The 19,340-nt window shown below is 44.9% G+C and overlaps 2 protein-coding genes across 4 annotated transcripts in view; one reads left to right on the forward strand and one right to left on the reverse strand.

The window, feature by feature from the left end:
* CIAO2A (cytosolic iron-sulfur assembly component 2A) lies at nucleotides 1-18,156 on the reverse strand. Its single transcript, XM_083184447.1, has 5 exons — nucleotides 18,026-18,156; nucleotides 14,802-14,966; nucleotides 10,515-10,564; nucleotides 2,126-2,171; nucleotides 1-460 (listed from the first exon to the last, which is right to left on the reverse strand). The coding sequence occupies exons 1-5, from the start codon at nucleotides 18,114-18,116 to the stop codon at nucleotides 363-365; spliced, it is 450 nt and encodes a 149-aa protein (XP_083040573.1). The 5' UTR covers nucleotides 18,117-18,156; the 3' UTR covers nucleotides 1-362.
* Nucleotides 18,057-19,340, forward strand: part of SPG11 (SPG11 vesicle trafficking associated, spatacsin) — a 50,872-nt gene continuing 49,588 nt past the window's right edge. For 2 of the 3 annotated variants that reach the window (XM_083184446.1, XM_083184444.1), the window contains exon 1: nucleotides 18,057-18,332. Coding sequence is in view for 2 of the 3 variants with exons in the window: in XM_083184444.1 (XP_083040570.1) it covers nucleotides 18,313-18,332 (20 nt within the window). In the remaining variant the exon portion in view is untranslated. The remainder of the gene's footprint in view (nucleotides 18,333-19,340) is intronic. The other variant, XM_083184445.1, reaches the window with a different exon arrangement.

Consider the following 19,340-nt stretch of genomic DNA (forward strand, 5'->3'; position numbering starts at 1 on the left):
AAGTGTCATATAAAAGTTTTATTTAGGTTTCCTGTCTGTACAGTGCAATAACGCGGTTACATCTCCTGGCTCGCTAACATTCCCTCTACTAGCTCCGAGTAAGAAAAGTATAACCTCTTGATTAGACAAACAGACTATTTCATTGTCCCATTGTATAAGTAGTCTCCAGCCAGCTAGCATCTGCTGGGAATGTTCCATCCATCACAGGAGCATTGCCACCACCAGCTGTTGCCCAGGATTAATGAGGAAATGTATTTGCACGTCCAAGGTATTGCATGGCCAGTGGTGCTGCCTCTCTGGAGAGATGACACCGTTCTATATGTACCAATGTTCTTCTACACCTCAGTGCAACCTTCTTACATCTAATCCGGTTCTGTGACACACTGCTCCACTATCTCTCGCAGACTTGGGTTCTCCATGGCTGCCGACACTCGTTCCTTATCATTTATCTGTTTATTAACTTGGAGAGAAAGACCAGTCACTATTACAGACTGCATCGAAAAAAAAAAAAAGTGACCCACACCCCACAATCCCTGCTCTTAGTCTTAAACTGGGCATACACTACTGCAATTTTTCTCACAGCAGTGTATGCCCAGCCTTTCACCTGGATCACGTGATCCATCACATGCGGTCAGGGGCGTAACTATAGCACCGCTGCGGTGCTATAGTTACCCCCCCCCCCCCCCAATCCCCCGCAGATTTACGTATCTCGCTGGTCCCGGCGGCTCCGTTCTTCTGATGAGGACCACCACAAAATGGCCGCCCTCAGCAGAAGAACGGAGCCGCCGGGACCAGCGCAGCGCGATAGGCAAGACTGCGGGGGAGGGGGTTAGCATAGGCGACGGGGAGGCCGGGTGCTTGACGGGGCGGCGGGGGGTGGGTATGGGCGCCCCCCCCCCTAACGGCGGGGGGGGGGGGGCCCAAAACGTAGCTACGCCACTGCATGCGGTCCTTTATATTGGATCACATACAACCCCTGGTCCTTGCCAACCCCTACGTCGGGAGGGCGGTCTGAGGTCGGACCTGCATGCCGGTCTGACCTCCGACTCACGGGGACCAAGCATCTGACCTGAGGGGACATCACACTGACCCATTTTCAGACGATTTCTGAGCCCGTTCCGTAAGAAATGTGTGAAATTGGACCAAAACCGAGTTAGTGTATTGGGGACCTTTAGAAATAAACCCCTTTTACACCGCCGCAAAAACCCAGGTTTTTTCCTCGCAAACCTGGGTCAGCGGCAGTGTAAAAGGGGTTAACCAATGTCCCTGTACAGGGAACTTCTACCTAGGTCCTGACCAAGGTAGAGGGCAGTGTAAACAGGTATGCTGGGTCATCCGACCCAGCTCCCGTTTACAGCAATGTGAGAAGCCCAACCTCCGGACCGCAGGATCTTGCGGTCAACACGGAGGTTGGGCGGGGGGCGTGCACACAGCCTCCACTGCTGTCTTCTGTACTGTGCAGACAGCAGCAGAGGCAGAGAGGAAGTGAATGGATGCCGGTGTGCAGCATGCACCCAGCGCGATGATCGGCGGGGTGATCGGTGGTCCTGGAGCTTGGAGATGATGTAATCTACAAGCGCCGCCCCCATTTACACTGCGGGTAGACACCACAGTGTAAAAAGTGTAAATCCCGGATACGACCTGGCTTGGATCAGTGTTCCAAATGCCAGGTCGGATCCGGGATTTGGGTGTAAAAGTGGTATTGATAAAGAGTTGGGGGTTATCTGTGCTTTACATGCTAGGATAGAGTTTTTCCAACACTGGTCCTGAAGTTTCTCCAACAGGTTGTATTTTCCTTGGGTAGGATAATTGCTGATTCACTACATTAATTTAACTGTGCTGAAAAATATTCTCAAGATGTGACCTGCTTGGAGTAACTAAGCACTGGAATTTCTGAGCCTAGAACAGTGGTTGCCAAGTAAGATCTCACACTACAGCCACGGTTACCTGTACATAGCGACAAGCTGTAGCCTGTGTGCTGTTCTGCACAGCTAGAAATACCATTGTTTATTAAACAGAACAGTCTCGCCTCTGTATTAGAAAATATAAGTGGATATTACAACTGTAGGAGAAACTGTTCACTATACGCACAGCCTGATAGCAAAAAAAGGGAGCAGCAACTTACTATCTTCCTCCGTTGAATGAGTCCCTTCAGAAATATAGATCTCCAGCTGCAAAAGCAGAAGAACATGAACTCACCCACTGCAGGAGACATTGGGATCAAACAAGCAAAATACAAATGGCAGGTACAGGTCTAGTGCTCATTGTATTACATTGTTTGTGGAAGGATTATATGACACCAGCTTTCCACAGAAACCACAGCAAAAAGTACAGGTCAGGACTTTACTAAAGTGCCTGGAAGAGCCAAGAATGCAGGAAACCTGCCAGATATCCCTGCGGTCCAAACTTTATTGCCAGAACTGTGGGTGTGTGAAATAAGGATTTGTAATTTATTCCTCTGCTTTGCAATGTGCTTAATCCATCAGCGAGGAAGAGGTTAAACCAACATCAAATTGGGATTTCCATTATTATGTTAGTGAGTACACTGCCATCTGGTGGTTAGACAGTACTGTTGCAATGATAGCTGTACATTATATTTTTGGAAGCATAAGAAATCCAGGTGGAAATTTACTAAGATGTGTATTATACTTCAAATATGATGTTGCTATGGGCAACCAATAAGATCCTGTCTACTATCTTCTAGAGCAGGGCTGGGCAACACCGGCCCTCCAGATGTTTGATGAACTACACATCCCAGCATGCCTTGCATCAGTTTCAGCATGGCCACATAGCAAAACTAATGCAAAGCATCCTGGGATGTGTAGTTCATTAGTTCAGCTGCCCAGCCCTGTTCTAGAGGGTGCTAAATAAATATGGTTGCCCATAGCAACATCACATGTGAAGTAGAATACAAATCTTAGTAAATCACCCCCCCCCCCCAGTGTCTTGCAATAATTTATTTAACAGCACTTTAGTTCTATTTAGGGTGGGGAAAATATGATCCGGTCTTTGATTACTGCATTAGTCAAGTTTTTTTTTTTTTTTTAATTAAATAATTTTTATTGATTTTGTATATAAAAATTAAACAAGACAACCCACAAAAAGACACATCAGTATACAGGTGGTACGCGTCCAAATACAAGCGTAGTACAGTGCAGACATATACAGAAATGAGAAGCCGTTGTAAGATATAGATAGCAATTCCTGTATAGGTTTTACCAGTAGAAATACCCGAAGCCGCCATTCGGGTATGTGTTTGGTATAAAGGAGTATGAATCTTACAATAAGTGAAATGTACTACCCCACCTAGTACATATTATAAACAGAATATCCATTCATCCATTCAGACTGTGATCAGAATATATTGTTGATACTGATGTGTCAACCATAAACTAAAATAAAAATAAACCCCTTCCAAAAGCAAACCTCCCAATAACCCCCCACCCTGTATGACCTAACCCCAACCCAGGTATACTTGGATCCCTTAAACACTACTACCCCCCTTCTACTGAACTATCTATCTATATCCCCCCACCCACCCTTAGTTCTGTAATAGGGAATAAATTAGCGGCTGTTAGCTATCAGCTAACCTATGCCTAACAAAAAACTAATTTACCCCTACCTCCCACCCACCCCACAAAAGGATAGCAATAGGATGGACTATCTGGGGAAGCAGACAAATGGTATCAAAGTGTTTTGGACACATTATTTAAGGATAATATCCACCGTATCAAACTGGAGCGGTAGAACAATTACATGAACAACCCCCCCCCCCCCCCTACAGGATAATACAAGTAGACAGGAGGAATAGAAATATAGAAACTGGTCTGTACAAAATGTTGCTCGGGCCGGGCCCTCCGTCTCCGAAATGACATATGGACATCAGTAGCCGGGAAGTCAGTCCAATAACAGAAATATTAAAGAGCATTATCTTTAATCCGGCCAAGTGTCATAGCTTCTCAGACGTAGCAGCATAGCAATAGTATGGCCCCTTCTCATATAGTAGAAAACATGAAAACATACATTACATATAGTGACCAGCCCATGTGCAATTGGTGGAGTCAACAGAAATAATACAGCAGCTTTCAAGGGGAGTGCAACCGTAACAGAGTATTTAGAAGAGTACCAGCATTCAGGAGTAAGTCCAGGATATGCATATAACAATTTTAGAAACCATGGAGCTTCCTTTAGAAGCAAATGAGGAATATTCATGCACACCAAATCCATGAGTGAGCATATAGCTGAAGGATTTGAAGTTTTTCCAGAATCCAGGTCCGTTTGAGAGCACTCGTCCAGGGTATAAGCGGGTATGACATCTGCAGGGATCAAAGCATTGTGGCCCTGGGGCAAATCTTCCTCATCTCCCACATCACATTTAGCAGGAAAGCAGAAGGCGGAGAGAATGTCCCCCTGTAGAGCAGTGAGCTTACTGAGAAGCCTATCAGCAGAAGTATGCACAGCTTGTAGGAGTAACTGAATAGAAGCTTCCATATCCATAAACAATGTAGACAGAGTAGGAACTCTGGATAATCCAGGATAGAGCAGGCTGCCGTGAGGGATCTCTAGCTATGGACGGGGGTGGCTAGCACACCCCACTATTTGCAGAGGTGACTGGCAGCTATAGAATTTATTGTCCACAATGTCTCTAAGCCTGTATTATATGGTCTCACTCACCCCAGCGAGGATTTGAACAAAGATATGGCATATGAGGAGACACAGGATGGAAGCTACTGACAGCCTAATGGGAGACTGTAGCAATAGTGTTTGTGAAGATCGCAGTGGCCAACATAGTATCCCTGCAGAGGCGAACGCAGGTTTAATAGCCGAGTGAATACTCAAAATATCAGATATCAGCCGTAGATGCAGTATGACAGCCCACCATGTAGTCAGAGACCCAGGAACAGAGTCCGCACCTGGATCCTCCCCAGCCGCGAACACGCCGGCAACTCCTGAGGCAAGATGGCGGCTGAGCGGGAGACCTGGGGATCCGCAGGGTAGCTGTGATGTGAACGAAGGAGGGGGGTCGCCGTCGTGCACCGGCAACGTCCTTCGGAAGCCTCTGCTGGACGAGTGTCTGGGTGGCCGCCGCACACACTGATGTGGCAGATAGATGCAGGGCGGCCAGTCACGCGGCGCGGCTCTGTCCCGGCCTCAAGCTCCACTCCACCAAGGCTCCAGGTCAGGATACTGCGGACTTCTCAAAATTGCCTCAGAATATGCATCCCACCATCCTACAACAGCAGGCAAGTTGTACACGTCCCGGGGGGAAAGTTAGCAGGATATAAAGCAGGATTTCTTGGAGGAGCTCAGCACAGTATGTGCTACTCCATTACCGTCGTAGCTCCGCCCCCCGCATTAGTCATGTTTTGGTTGGATAAATGTCCAGTCCTCCGAGCTATGTAGTAATTTTGTAGTAAGTGTCTGTCAGAAATATTCATGTCTGCCAGTGCTAGGATTTGCTGCTGTCAGTGAGGCAGGGATGTGCTTAATTTTTGTGAGTGGTGTCTTTGAATGGTGCTATTGGTTACAGTTGTGGAGGAATACAGATATGGCCCTGGGATGAGGTTTTGGCGACAGTTGGAAATAGTTCAGGTGCGCAATAGTTTTGGAAATAAGTACGGTCATGTGATCTGGTGCATCCAATCATTTTAGTGGGATTTCTGTCATTATTACAATCCGTTATATATAGTTCCCACCCATAGCCACCCCATGACTGATTGTGATGCGACTTAGGGTGGTATTCAATGTGATTTGTGAGGGTTGCTCGTTTTCGGCGAAGATCACCGAAAACAAGCCATTTTCACCATCTAATCCCATCACCGGATGCTCACCCTATTCTATTCCCCTGAACGGCAAGGTTCAGGGGGTCAGTTGAATACTGACCCGTGACAGCAAGCTATAGGCACTGCTCGCCATAAACATTGAATACACCCCAATATCTTAACCCTGCCTGGGAAAATTACCTACACAATGGTGAAAACTGGCAACACAATCAGAGTTTATCTCCATCACACAAACAAATTTTTATTTATAAGCTGTACAGATAGAGAACACCACACTTTTTATTTGTATAACTCAAGAGTTATTCCAGGATTTATGGCCTTACCTTGGTAAAAGCTTTTTATTTGAGTCCATAGGGGGCACAGGAATCATTACAGTGGGTATAGGCTTGGCTGGAAGGCAACTAAAGAGTTAAATTAAAACTCCCACTAGGGATGACAGGAATTATTATAGTGGGACATCCTGAAGATGTCTAAATTAGTGGCGGGGACGCACCTGGACTGTGGTCAGGACACTGCGCCCCAAAAGCCGCATCAGGAGATGCAAAGGTGTCAAATGCATAGAAATGGATAAAGGTCTGAGATATTGACCAAGTAGCAGCTATACAAAGCTGTTGTGCAGAAGCTCCTGTCAAAGCTGCCCACAAAGTACCCACAGATCTAGTGGAATGAGCAGTAATTCCAACCAGAGCAGGAATGCTTGACATAGAATAAGCCTGATGAACCCTCAAACTGAGCCACCTCGCCAAGGTGTGTTTCGAAGCAAGCCAGTCTCGTTTGAGAGAATCCACCAACACAAAGAAGGATTTCAACTTGCGGATATCCTTTGTCCGTCGGACATATACACGAAGAGCCCATACCACATCCAGGGAGCTCTCTTCCAGAGTCCTGTCCCACAAGGCAGGATCACAATCTCTCAGCTTACATGGAACCTAGAGACCACTTTAGTAGGAAAGCCAACCTATTGCAGAGAACGGCCTTATCCAGATGGAACACTAAATAGAGCACCAGGAAAAGATCACTCAGGTCTGAGACCAGCCGAACAGCGGAAATAGCATTTTCCACCTAAGTCAGCTCCACAGACTCCAATGGCTTAAAGGGAGCCAAAGGTAGAGTCCTAAGGACTAGAGAAATGTCCAACAGGGCCACTGGAGTATTAAAAGGAGGCTGGACACCCTGCAGAAACGTCCTGACATCTGGGAGACACGCTAGCTGGCACTAAAACAGCACAGAGTGCAGACACTTGTACCATGAGCGTTGACAATGTAAGACCCATATCCAGGCCTGATTGGAGAAAATCCAACAAATGTGAGGTACGAAAAGTGTCAGGATCAATTTGTCTGGAAGCAACCATGCAAGGTAAGTTTTCCAGACCCGGTGATAAACTAAGGCTGAAGATGGCTTTCGGACTTGAAGCAAGGTCCGAACCATCTTCTGGGAGAATCCTTTCCTTCTCAAGATGGCAGACTCAAGGGCCACCCCATCAAAGCAAAACAGCTCAGGTCAAGATTAAGGCAGGGTCCCTGTGACAGAAGATCCGCGTGGATGGGAAGACACCACAAGCTTCTATGAACGGAGTCAGGAGATCTACGTACCACAAGCATCATCCGGCACCCTTCCCGTTTGAACATACAAATGACCTGTAAAATTAGGGAAAATGGAGGGAAAGCATACACCAATGGAAACGTCCACGGAGCAGTTATAGCATCCACGAGTAACACTCCCCGATCCCGAGTGCAAAATCCTTACCTCTCCAGCTGGAAGTTGTGGTGCAAATCCATAATATCTACATAAGGCCCCACCTTCAGACCAACATCTGAAAAAAGTCAGGGTGAAGTGCCCACTCACCTGAAGTGCACGTTCTGCTGACTTAAGAAGAAGTCGTCCTCCCAATTCAGGACACCAGAGCTGGAAGATGCTTCTTGACCCAGAGGAAGATCCGAGTAACCTCCAGTATGGCATCGCAACTGCGTGGGCCACTCTGTCGTACTTTCTGATTGTACCTTTGCAGGACAACCCTGTAGAAGGCAGAGTATCCAGAAGTGCTCTATAGATCACTTTTAGCTCCAATATGTTGATCTGAAGACTCTCCCATGGGGACCCACAACTCTGGAAGGAGTGGCACTTGAAGACCCCCCCCCCCCGAAGTCTGGCATCGGTGGTGAGCATTTCCATCCTAAAACCAAGAAGTAGGGACTCATAATGCAGGTTAGACCAACAAAGCCACCGGGTTAGGGAAATGTAAGAAACTTTGAGTCTTGATCCTAGATATGACAATTACTTCCTTTATTGGGAGGTGGACTGTATACAGACTGAACAAGATCTAGAGCATCTGCCACTGGTAGTTGCCTCCAAGAAGAGCTATTAAAGCTAGTTGCACAGGCCATTTCTTTTTTTTTTTTTTTTTTTTTTACGATAATATTTTAAAACCCCACAATAATTGTATGCTACTTTTTAAAGGATATAAAAAGAAGAAATAAAATTGGCGGTTGAACGAATATCCAGTATACACCAATTATGAAACAAGGCAATTGATGTATACAGTAGCCAGCATCCAGGGAAGCTCCAGGAATCTCAAAATCTAGTTTTGTGATTTAGATGATAATATTAAAAGCATAATAATTATTGCAGCTGTTAAACCACTAAAATCAGGCTGGTGCCTCTAGTTTGCCGGGTATTGCATTTTTGTCTCAGAGATGTACCTAATTCCCAATGGTTCTTCGATGTTTATCAATCAGTGTAGGATCTGTACTGTAGATGTGCACGTCTGCGTCAAGCATAGAATTGCCCCCCAAGCCGTAGCCAACTGACATGCAGCAGCCAGCAGCCATGGCCCTGGAAGTGGGAAGTCACCGGGCATCCTGAGTAACCGGAGGCATACTCAGCTGAAGTAGCAGATTAGAGAAGCTGGTAGGTTTGTCCCACTTGTTCCTATATCACTCAGTTTTCTCTTATTGATGGCAAAGATGGGAAGCCCCCATAATATGTCCACTTTGGGTATGAATACCTCATTGGCTGGCAATCACCACTGGAGGGTTATACGGTTTAGGCAGAAGTGACCTCACAAGTGTGTGGATGGATGGATCCAGTTGAATAACAGTGGAAGGACAGAGCCCCAAGCGGGAGATGGAGGATCTGAGCTGGTTCAAGTCGGGTGTTATTGAGGCATCTTCTCAGGTGTCCATAAAGTGATACTAAGGTGCTTTGTTTTACTCTTCACAACTTTATCAAAGTTATAGCATAGAGTCCTCAGGCAGGGTTTTTATACCCACACAACAGGAAGTAGATTGCAAGCAATTAACCAATTGATCCAACTAATAAGTATAAAATCGTGACGACATTTCAACAGTAAATCATGAATCTCTAGCGTGTTATAGGAGGCAGACCTAATACTCATAAAATTGGCAGTTTTCATGTATTATTATAATTTTTTATGATAGTGTCCATTACGTAACATTAAATTCAGATTAGATCGATACCAATGGATCCAACAGTATTATTTAGAGCTAGTCTTTCCTCCTCCTGCAGCATTAGCATATATTTGTACAGTAGCTGCATGAACAGTGTCCATCTCTAAACCAGGCTGCTTAGAGCACTATGTACAAATAGACTGACAATACACAAGTTGCAGATAATATGGCTGACTGGCATGGATGAGGGAGAGAGCTTGTCCTCTGTCCCTTATCCTGTCACATTATTAGTTTATTACTGCACAGAGACCCAGGATTTGTATGTACACTGTCAACCTACCACCACAAAATAGATAAATACAATGGGAAAGAAGAACAGATGCCAAAACGGTCCTCGTGATCTACCAAAGGTCCACGTTTTAGTAGCTGACCCTCCCGGCGTTGCCCGGGAGAACCTTGGGGGTTTTTAAATTTCCAAAATTACTGTAAATTTTCGTCTTATGCTGTGCCAAAGGCCCAAGATTGTAATCTGTTAAAACCTCTAACCATAATGTTAAAATGTGTTTTCATTGCGGTCATTGAGTATCAATGAAATCAGGTGTGGTGTTTTTGTTTGAAACACACCGCTCCTGACTTGATAGCTTGTGTGTGTGTGTGTTGATTAATTCCACATCCACTCTTGAGATTTAGCCCCAATGATGAATTTATTTTTTGTTTGTTCTGTGTGTGGTGTGTTATGTATGTGTTGTGTGTATCTGTCCAATGTGTAAGCGTGTGAGGTGCACTACGTATATATGTGTGTAGTGTGCTGTGAGTGTGTACAAGTGTGTGTGTGATGTGTGGTATATGTATATTCCCAATTATTTAAATCATCCACCATAAGGTTTGAATGTGTTTGCATGCATACTTAATAACAGCAATGAAATCAGGTGTCCCTTTGTCATCTGTTTCCCGATCATCAATCTTTGTTTCCGGATCTTCAATCGATGCAAATTGAACCTTCGTGGTTTTTATGTTTCGAAGTGAAATCCCCCAAAAACAGCTTTGAGGTGTATATACAATAAATATAAGATCACCTAGCTGGTGTACAGCTGTAGTCATTACTAACTGTCACATTTTCAAACTTGCTGCATTCATTCCTACTATTGATCCTCAGGTTGCCTGAAAAATATGAACTGTTGGTAGATCTTGAGGAGAGGTTTGGACATCCCTGACAAGGTCTTGTACATGGGAAATCGCTATAAGGTTATGATAATGTGGGAAACAGTTTAGTTAATTAATAGAATATATCCTATAACATTCAGACAGTGGTATCATTACTTACCTTGTGCTTAAATGATAAACATCGCTGTAGCTTTACCCTCAAACACAGACCTGTACAGAGACACCGAAACTGAATGTCAATTTACATATAGCATGCAGGGTCTGTTATTCAGCAATAGGGTATCACAAGCAAGAACGGACAGACCCCAATTTCACATAATACTCATACAAGTGTGTGGATACAAACCTCCCTGCATTGTAAAAACACAGCGAGTTTAAGAAACCTTTATGACCAGCTTCCCAGGATTTAAATATCTAGGACTCTGTGTTAGTTTATTTTATTTGAATTAAAGTGGTTTAGCAATCTTTTTTATAAAAAAAAAAAGTAAAATGTCCAGAGTTGACTTATTTATGTTCCTGTTGTAAACACTGACCTTCTGAGGGTGCAGAAGGTCAGTGTTTACAATTGGAACCTATACCAGGATGCATGCTTGGTTTCCGTGTTTACTCGTGCCTTATGCTAGCAGGCGGGGAGAAACCATTGCTTCAGCACAGAATGGTGACTCAAAGCTCAATGTAAGAACTGCTGTCACAGTGGCCAGATCAAGAAAAGAAGCTACCGTACTTTTATTTGGTTACAATTTTACATTTTTTGAAGTGTATTTTGCATCATTCCCTAATTACTAATCAGAGATTTTGTCTCATCAGTAAAATCCTTTTTTCTAAAGCTGTGGTAGACAATGGAACTATGGGGTATGGTGAATAATGAGTTCTCTGGATAACAAGGAGTTAACTTCTTGCAGAGTGCAGCCGAAACGCCCCATACCCCACCTGCCCAGCCAGGTACCAGTTTGTCCAAACAAGCCCAAAGAACAAGAACTTGGAGAAAATAAGAAGAATCGACACACACAGAGAGTCAGACAGTCAAGTATTTTACAGGCAAGTCATTCTGAGATGCAGCGAGGATCCTGCACCCAAAGGCTGTGTTGGCCGAGGTGAAGGGGCGAGAACAGTTACATTTAATAAAAGTATGAGCAGAAGACCAAGTACTATAGCTGCCCTGCAAATCTACTCCACAGAAGCCTCACAGCGGGCTGCCAAGGAAGAACCAACCAACAGAGGGAATGGGCCCTGAAACCACTTCCCAGCCAGCAGAATCTGAGCCAGTGTGCCAGAGTCTGTTAAAAGGCTGGTAAACCACATTTCTGAACATCACATAGGAAAAACAGGGAATTCAAATTGCGGAGGGAGTGGGTTCTGTGGACATAAATACTTAGGGCCTGCATTACATCTAATGTGGCAAGACAAGAACTCTTCGTAGTGACATGGCTGAAGATAAATCCTGATTTATATGGAATTTAGAGACTACTTTGGGGATGTAGTATGAAGAACAGCACGATTCAAGTGAATAATTAGGAGTGGGGTTTTGTAAGATAGAGCACCCAAGTCTGAAAACTGGCACATCAAAGCAATAGCCAGTAAGAATAGCCAGTAAGAAAACGGTTTTCCAAATGAAGCAATGGAGATCAACAGACTGAAGTACCAGGAGGTAATAAGGGAGGCTGATTGTGGATCACCCCCTGCAGAAACGTTTGGACTGCCTAGGAACGAGTTTCCCGCCACTGAAATAGCACCGAGAGCATAGACTGGATGACAAGGTCCAAAAAACCTCTGGCTGTTAAGACTGACCTTTCAATGGGCAGCTCGTCAGAGTCAGGTGTGGCAGATCAGGATGAAGACATGAGCCCAGGGACAGAAGATGTGGGCAGATAGGAAGCCATAATAGACAGACTGTGCAGGTCTCCATAACAGGCTCATTTTGTCCAGTCTGGAGTGAAAAGGATGGCCTTTACCCCCATCTTTTTCAGCCTTGAAGGACCTGCATAAGCAGGGCAATCATGGGAAACAGATAGAGCATCAGAAAAATTAACCACTAAGGCGTCTACGAGAAATGTGTTTGGGTCCCTGTCCTTAAATCATAGCCTCACCCACACTTTGTAAAATCAAGCAAATGATTCGACCCACTTCAGTCAGGCTTTCATCCCCAACACTCAACTGAGACAGCAATGACAAAAGTGGTTAATGATCTAGTGTTCTTATATTAGTAGAAGTCTACTTCCACAGCAATGTGACAGGCCATACCAACCGACCGGACAGGGTGCACACTGTCTCCGCTGCTGTCTGCCTTGCTTTGCAGACAGCAGCGCCAGGGCGAAGTTGAATGGATGCAACATGCATTCACAGTACAGAAACGAAGGCTAAGTGCAGCCCAGCAGCAGCTTTCCGGAGTGCTGAACTAGCCCCCCCCCCCCCCCCCCCCAGAGTGATGTAGTCCTGATCAGCAGATTTCCCAGTGCTTGAAGATGATGTCAACTCCAAACGCAGGCCATAAAGACACTGCACCCGTGCGAGTAAAATGTGCCGACCCGGGAATATCCCAGATCAGCAATAGAGGGTAATTGGGGGTAATATCCCAAGTCTGATCCAGATTGGAATAGTGGGGTAGATGTATGAAGCAGTGATAACGGAGGAGAAGTGATAAAGTGGCAGTTACTTTATCACCAGCCAATCAGCTCCTGTTAAATTACAGGCTGGGTTTAAAAGGGACAGTTAGGAGCTGATTGGCCAGTGATAAAGTACCAGGCACTTTATCACTTCTTCTCCCTTACCACTGCTTCATAAAGTACATCTACCCCAGTGTCCCAAATACTAGGTCAGATCCGGGATTTTGGCATAAAAAGGGATACTAGTCTATTGACAATGTTATCCCAATCTGCCAGCAGTGAATAATTGACTAACATATGCTTGTGCTTTTCACATCAGGTAGCCTATGGGCTACACATTGGAAAGTTAGCTGGCAAGGGGTTCCCCCAGAAGGGTCGCTGTGCATATATGGTCACATGACCAGGAGCCCTGGCAGCCCACTGAAAACATCGCAAGGACAGGCTTCAGTGCTGGTTGATACATTAGCCCAATATAATCGCAATGTGATCTTGGGCACTAATGTGATTAATGATAAATAGACCCCTTATATAATCTATATTTCTCACATTGGGGCAGATGTATTAAGCCTGGTGAGAAGGAGGAGTGGACTGGCTGCTGTGTAATCACCCACCACCATCACTTTACCAGGCTTAATACATCTGCCCCATTGTTCTTATAATACAACCCCAAGCTTCTAACTAGCAAGGCTGAGGCATGGAAAAATACACCATATGGAAATATTACAGCACTGAATCATTATGTTTTGCTGTTCATTGTGAATGAAAGAATGATACAGTCTGTCCTCAATTTAATGTATCCACAATAAAGGAATCCTCACAATGGCCCTTATTCTGGTTGGTGCGGATATGTCCGCGTGCGTTCGTTCCGCCGATGTTTTGTGTTTGCGCATGTGCAGAGCCATATCTGCGCATGTGCAAAAGGGACATACGTCCAAATTCCGCATGAATTGTTTACACTACGAACAGGGGGAGGAGAGGGGCGTGAAGGGCTGTTTGGCCTCATTAACATATGCATACGCCCCGCGTTTCATGGGCGTTCCCATGAAAACGCTGGGCGTACGTATGGTAATGCGGCCGTGACGCACGTGTAGGGGGCGGACATATGACATATGACATTGCCGGATGTCAGCTGCCCGCCCAGATCCCTGCTTTTGCACAGAGAAATGCCTGAGCTCGCGGGAGCTGCCTGACCACTCGGTCCTGCATTCGATGGTGGGGGAGGTTCCCAGAGATGGAGGAGGTGTATACATGAGAAATCCACTCGTGCTCCGTGCGGTCAGCGGCTTACCGCATGTGGACGGAGTGAGCGATCCGTACGGAAGGCGGGGTTTAGGACGCACGGTCCTGGCCGCATATTCGGCTCCGGCCGCACAGACCAGAATAAGGCCCAATGTTTTGCTGCAATGTCTTAGGGAGGTATTCAATCCCGGGTCATGACTGTCGTTCTGTCACCACAGCCGTTACCCTGGCCCATTTAGTTTTGCTCGACCGCATATCGCCAGGCGGGATTCAATGTCCGGCAAAGACGTGGTGTGTATGCGTAAACGGCTGTGGATTGTCAGGATTCAGCCATGATCGCGACAATTCATGGTTATTATTGACAGAACGGGCCCAACAGCTAATAAAGTCAGGCCCGTTCTGTTGATCTGCCTCTTCAATGCTGTCAGGCATTGAAGGCACCCGCCGCTATTTCCCCTGGCGGAAATAGCGGCAGGGATTGAATACCCCTCTTATTCTTTAGGAGTATCCACAAAAGTGATGTATCCTTTTATCTGATATATTAAACAATCACTTTGCTTGATACATAGAGGACCTATTCTATGGGGTTATATGCATTTTCCTACCGATAAGTGTGGCCAGGGAGCAATGTGGCACGGTTGGTGTGAACTTTATGATCACCAGGTGACACTCCTCATCCAGCTCTTCTACAGTCACACAACTCTCAGACACAACCTCCAGGTCTTCTAGTGTACTGGGCTTTTCTGGATCCCGGATGCTGCGGATTATATCTGTGGAAATAAAAGATATCAATCTAAGTAACATTAAAGCATCTAACAAAGAAGGAGAGCAATAAACTGTAGAAGTCACACCGCGTGCATATCATACATTTCTTAGTACGTAACGCTGTCAGACTCAATAGTTACTAGAAACTTTAAATCTTGGTGAGGAAAAGTCACTTTGTTCCCTGACCTGGTGAAATTGCCCAGCATCTTTATTTCCTACAATGTTAAGAATGTCTTTATTCAATTATCCACCTGTACTCGCCCATCGCCGCATGTATAAAGTGCACAAACACAGTGATGGCTTATCCATTTTCTGGAGCTACAGTACTGTATGTTCCTTTCCTAGGCCATGAATAGGCTACACAATGCACATAGCTTCAGCCCACTGTGTGTCCACTTTAGCAGGTTTACGGCAGACAGTCACTAGGTTGACAGTCAAGAAGTCATCAAGGGTCATTAGGTCAACAAAAGCATTAGGTCGACATTTGGAAGATCGAAAGTCAAAAGGTTAACATGCGTTTTTCACCTTTTTTATTTTTTTAAGCCAACGTGATGACAGGTATTTCATGCCCTACCCTCCAGTAGGGTATGGAGGGAGAATAGAACAGTGTGCCAAGAGCGTAGTGATGCACCGCTCCCAAAGCATGTTGAGCGCAGCGAGGGCATGTGGTGCACCGATATGGTGTCCATGTCGACGGTGTCGACATTCAGGACAAATAATTTGAAAAACTCATGTTGACCTTTTGACTAGATCTTCCCAATGTCGACCTAATGCTTGGGTCAACCTAATGACCCTATCGACCTAAAGCCATGTGTCAACATAATGACCCATACCTGGTTTACCATACTATCCCGCTAAACTTCGACGCCCATGGATTACACAGGATCTATGGCTGAATAAAACCAGGTGAAATGCAGGCCTGAAGTCAGCCAGCCAGCCACAGAACACAGAACCTGTGGAACTCATTAGTGTCCCAGTGTAAAGGCATAGTACAGCAAGCCCAACATTAAGTATTTACTTTACTATATCTTCACCTGTGCGGATGATGTAACATTATACGGGTCAGTAATTCACAGTTGCCTACTCTAACAGCAGAAAGGTATGAGACGTAGGCAACTATGCAGTAATTCCTGTCCTAACCAGTCCTCACTATAGACAAAGTACACTTGGTACGGCAGCAGCCATCAACACTCAGACATGAAACCTGATTCTCATACATATAATGCACCTGCTGACCTCAGACAATATAAACTGTATGGGCAGATTTTACAAGCTTTAAAAATACATTCAGTAAGGGGGAAAGCAAGGTGCTAACATTATGGCAGGGGAGCAGGTAATTTCTCAATTGCAGATTACAAGTTACAGTAACGTGCTGAACAAGTGAACAGCAGATTATAATATCCTTTTGGTGCAGGGCCCTCTTCCCTCCTGTTCCCACAGCCATCTTTTCTCACACTTCAATTACAGCTCTTTCCTACTTCACCATCATCTATACCCACATCTCTTCTCACATAGGGGTAGATTTATTAAGCTCGGTGAAGTGATAAAGTGTCTGTTTTTTATCACCGGCCAATCAGTTCCTATCTGTAATTTTTTTGACCAAGCCTGTAACTTCACAGTTAGGAGCTGATTTGGCCAGTGATAAAAACCAGACAGTTTATCACTTCACCGAGCTTAATAAATCTGCCCCATAGTGCTGGCCCATGCACAGCAGCAAAGTGGTTCCCATTCAGCAGTGAACCACAAGGATGGGACAAACACAGCTGCAAAAGAGGATCGGCCACTGTCGACCGGATTTCTAGTGTACTTTATGTGTGCTTCCTGAAATACGGCCGTCCAACGCATGCTGCGGTAGGACCCGGTGGCTGAGGCCTTGCTGCAAATGTATGGGCGGCCACATAGTAACCTGTGTGCAGGCTCCTTGCAGGACAGCTGTTCCTGCTGAATGGGACCTATTGTGCCACTATGTGTAGACCTAGCCTTATAAGGGCAAGATGTACTAAGCCTGAAAAAGTGATAAAATGGAGACTGATAAACCACCAACCAATCAGCTGCTACCTGTCATATTTCAAACACAGCCTGTGACATGGCAGTAAGGAGCTGATTGGCTGTCAATTTATCTCTCCATTTTATAATTTTTAAAGCTTAGTACATCTGGACCTAAGCATGATGAAGTGCTAAAGTGGCCAGTGATAACGCACCAGCCAATCAACTTGTAACTGTCAAGTTACAGGCTGGGTTTTCAAAATGACAGTTTGTAAATAAATGACTGCTGCACTGCGTGCCGGACGGCTCCCCGACAGTCATTACTCCGACATCGGAATCCCGACTGCTCCTTTGACCCCCATAGAGGGAGAATAAAATAGGTGGCGAGCCCAGCTCGCCACCGTACCCGCAAGGGGCTTCATTGCGCTCCCCCCACTGTGCAGTAGGGATTCCGACATCTGAGTAATAATGACTGTCAGAATCTCGACTGTTGGGGATTTATACCACACCCACTGAACTATCATCTTCCACTTCCCCAGGCTTAATAAATCAATAGTCTGATAATCATTTCTCTCTTCCAAAGGCCACACGCCCCTGGTCATACAACTCCTTTGCTTCGCTACAGCTCAGATTTATTATGTGGTGTTGTTACCTGTGCTCTATTGTACTTTTCAAGTAGAAAGAAAATGTATTGCTTTTGCTTGAAATACAATACCTTATTCCTGAGTGCATTGCCCCCTACACCGAATATAAAATTGAAACCATTGGAATATTAAGTGGATGGGAATTGACTAATTGTACCAGTAGTAGATACAATTCTTTGCAGACGTGCCCACTTTAATGGCAGTTTCTTAGTTTCAGTTATGTTTAGCTCTGTGTACCCTGTATAGTTCTAATGTGCACCCTTTGTAGGGCGCTGGCATCAACTTGTGGCGGCTCATAAATAAAATGTAATTGTAATAACTACAACAATAATAAGTCAATGTAGTTTGTCTGTGAGATATATATAACTATGCCCCTCTCCTAGCAGCACTGGCCACTGACAGCGCGGCACACACAAGGTGTCACTGCCGGTTACCATACACTTCCAGGGCTCGCTCCTCCATGACCCGGCCTCGTCCTTTCGGTCCCCCACGTAGAGCAGCGAACAACCCGGACAGCAGCTCCATGCCCTCCTCCGCCCACTGACTGACGTCCCACCAACCGATACCCAATCACCCACCGGGTAAACACCTTGCTGCGACGTCAGTGCACCGCTGGGCCTCGTGACCCGGGTGACAGATCGGTCATGTGACTCGGTGCAAGAAAGATGGCGGCGCCCAGGGGAAGATAGGAAAGCAAACTGTAAATAATCGGTTTCCGCGGATGAGCAGCGGAGGTGCCAGGTAGTACTCTGTGTAGTAGCATGGGCAACTGAACAGCATTCTTTTATAGGTTGCTATAGTAGCGGGGAATGATTAGAAAAGTGGGGAAGCCACCTATGGCCAAAGTAAGAGTCTTTGGAGAGGGTGCCAGATAAGCAACAGCTGGAGTCACATATTGCCCAAGTGTAAAGTATCTCATAATGTAGCACTCAGATTACACATTACACCCCTTCACACAATACAACTGCCTGTCCTTACACTTTCTGGCTATGTAACAGAAGTCATTTGCTGAATAATGCAGCACCATGACCTCTGATGTTACTTTCCTATATATATTATTCATTGCAGGACCGGTTCTATCATGAGATTGTTGCTGCAGGAGGCTGAGTGATGCAAAATCTTTACAATTTTAATAAATATATAATTAACAATCTAGTTCTTTCTTTTGTAGTATATTATTAATGATTGCAATGACCATATTTCTTTGCACCATACATGTAAGTGCTAAAATAACTTGTCAAGATTCAATATGTTAACTCATTTAAGTTGACAATTCAAAAAATGAACCACCATGAATTACCACCTGGTAATATATAATCTGCTGCATTGAAAGTACTGTTTCTTAATTGAATCTGCATCCGTGATATAGGAGAATTATCCCAATTAACAGTCCTAATGTCAGTGTGTCTAGAGGCAGTCAATTCAGTTTTTTTTTATTTACACACACATATATATATATTGTGATATATATGATATTTTATATTTTTTTCTTTTATTCTGTGTTTTTATAAGTGTGTAATAAATAATTGTTATACTTTTTGAAGAAGTCGTCATCCAAAGTGTTTTTATTCAAATAATTTGAGAAACATAGCCTGCGCTGGTTTTACTACTTCTTTTTTACTCATTTAAGTTGACGTTTCAGTTAACAAAATAATTGTGTCCATCCATGAAAAGTTGTTTATAAAAGTTATGAATACACCTGTTATTGGATCCCCTACATGAACAGATTCCAAAATATAGTCAGTCCGG

This window comes from Crinia signifera, chromosome 4, assembly GCF_055691185.1.
Source record: "Crinia signifera chromosome 4, ASM5569118v1, whole genome shotgun sequence".
Lineage (NCBI taxonomy): Eukaryota > Metazoa > Chordata > Amphibia > Anura > Myobatrachidae > Crinia > Crinia signifera.

What these genes read in the sequence shown, in the direction of transcription:
- CIAO2A (XM_083184447.1), bottom strand. Translation starts at nt 18,116, where the DNA reads ATGGAGCTGCTGTCCGGGTTGTTCGCTGCTCTACGTGGGGGACCGAAA. An exon ending in CTCCCTGGCCACACTTATCG is followed by an intron (nt 10,565 to 14,801) that starts GTAGGAAAATGC and finishes GTCTCTGTACAG; the next exon opens with GTCTGTGTTTGAGGGTAAAG. An exon ending in GTTTATCATTTAAGCACAAG is followed by an intron (nt 2,172 to 10,514) that starts GTAAGTAATGAT and finishes CTGCTTTTGCAG; the next exon opens with CTGGAGATCTATATTTCTGA.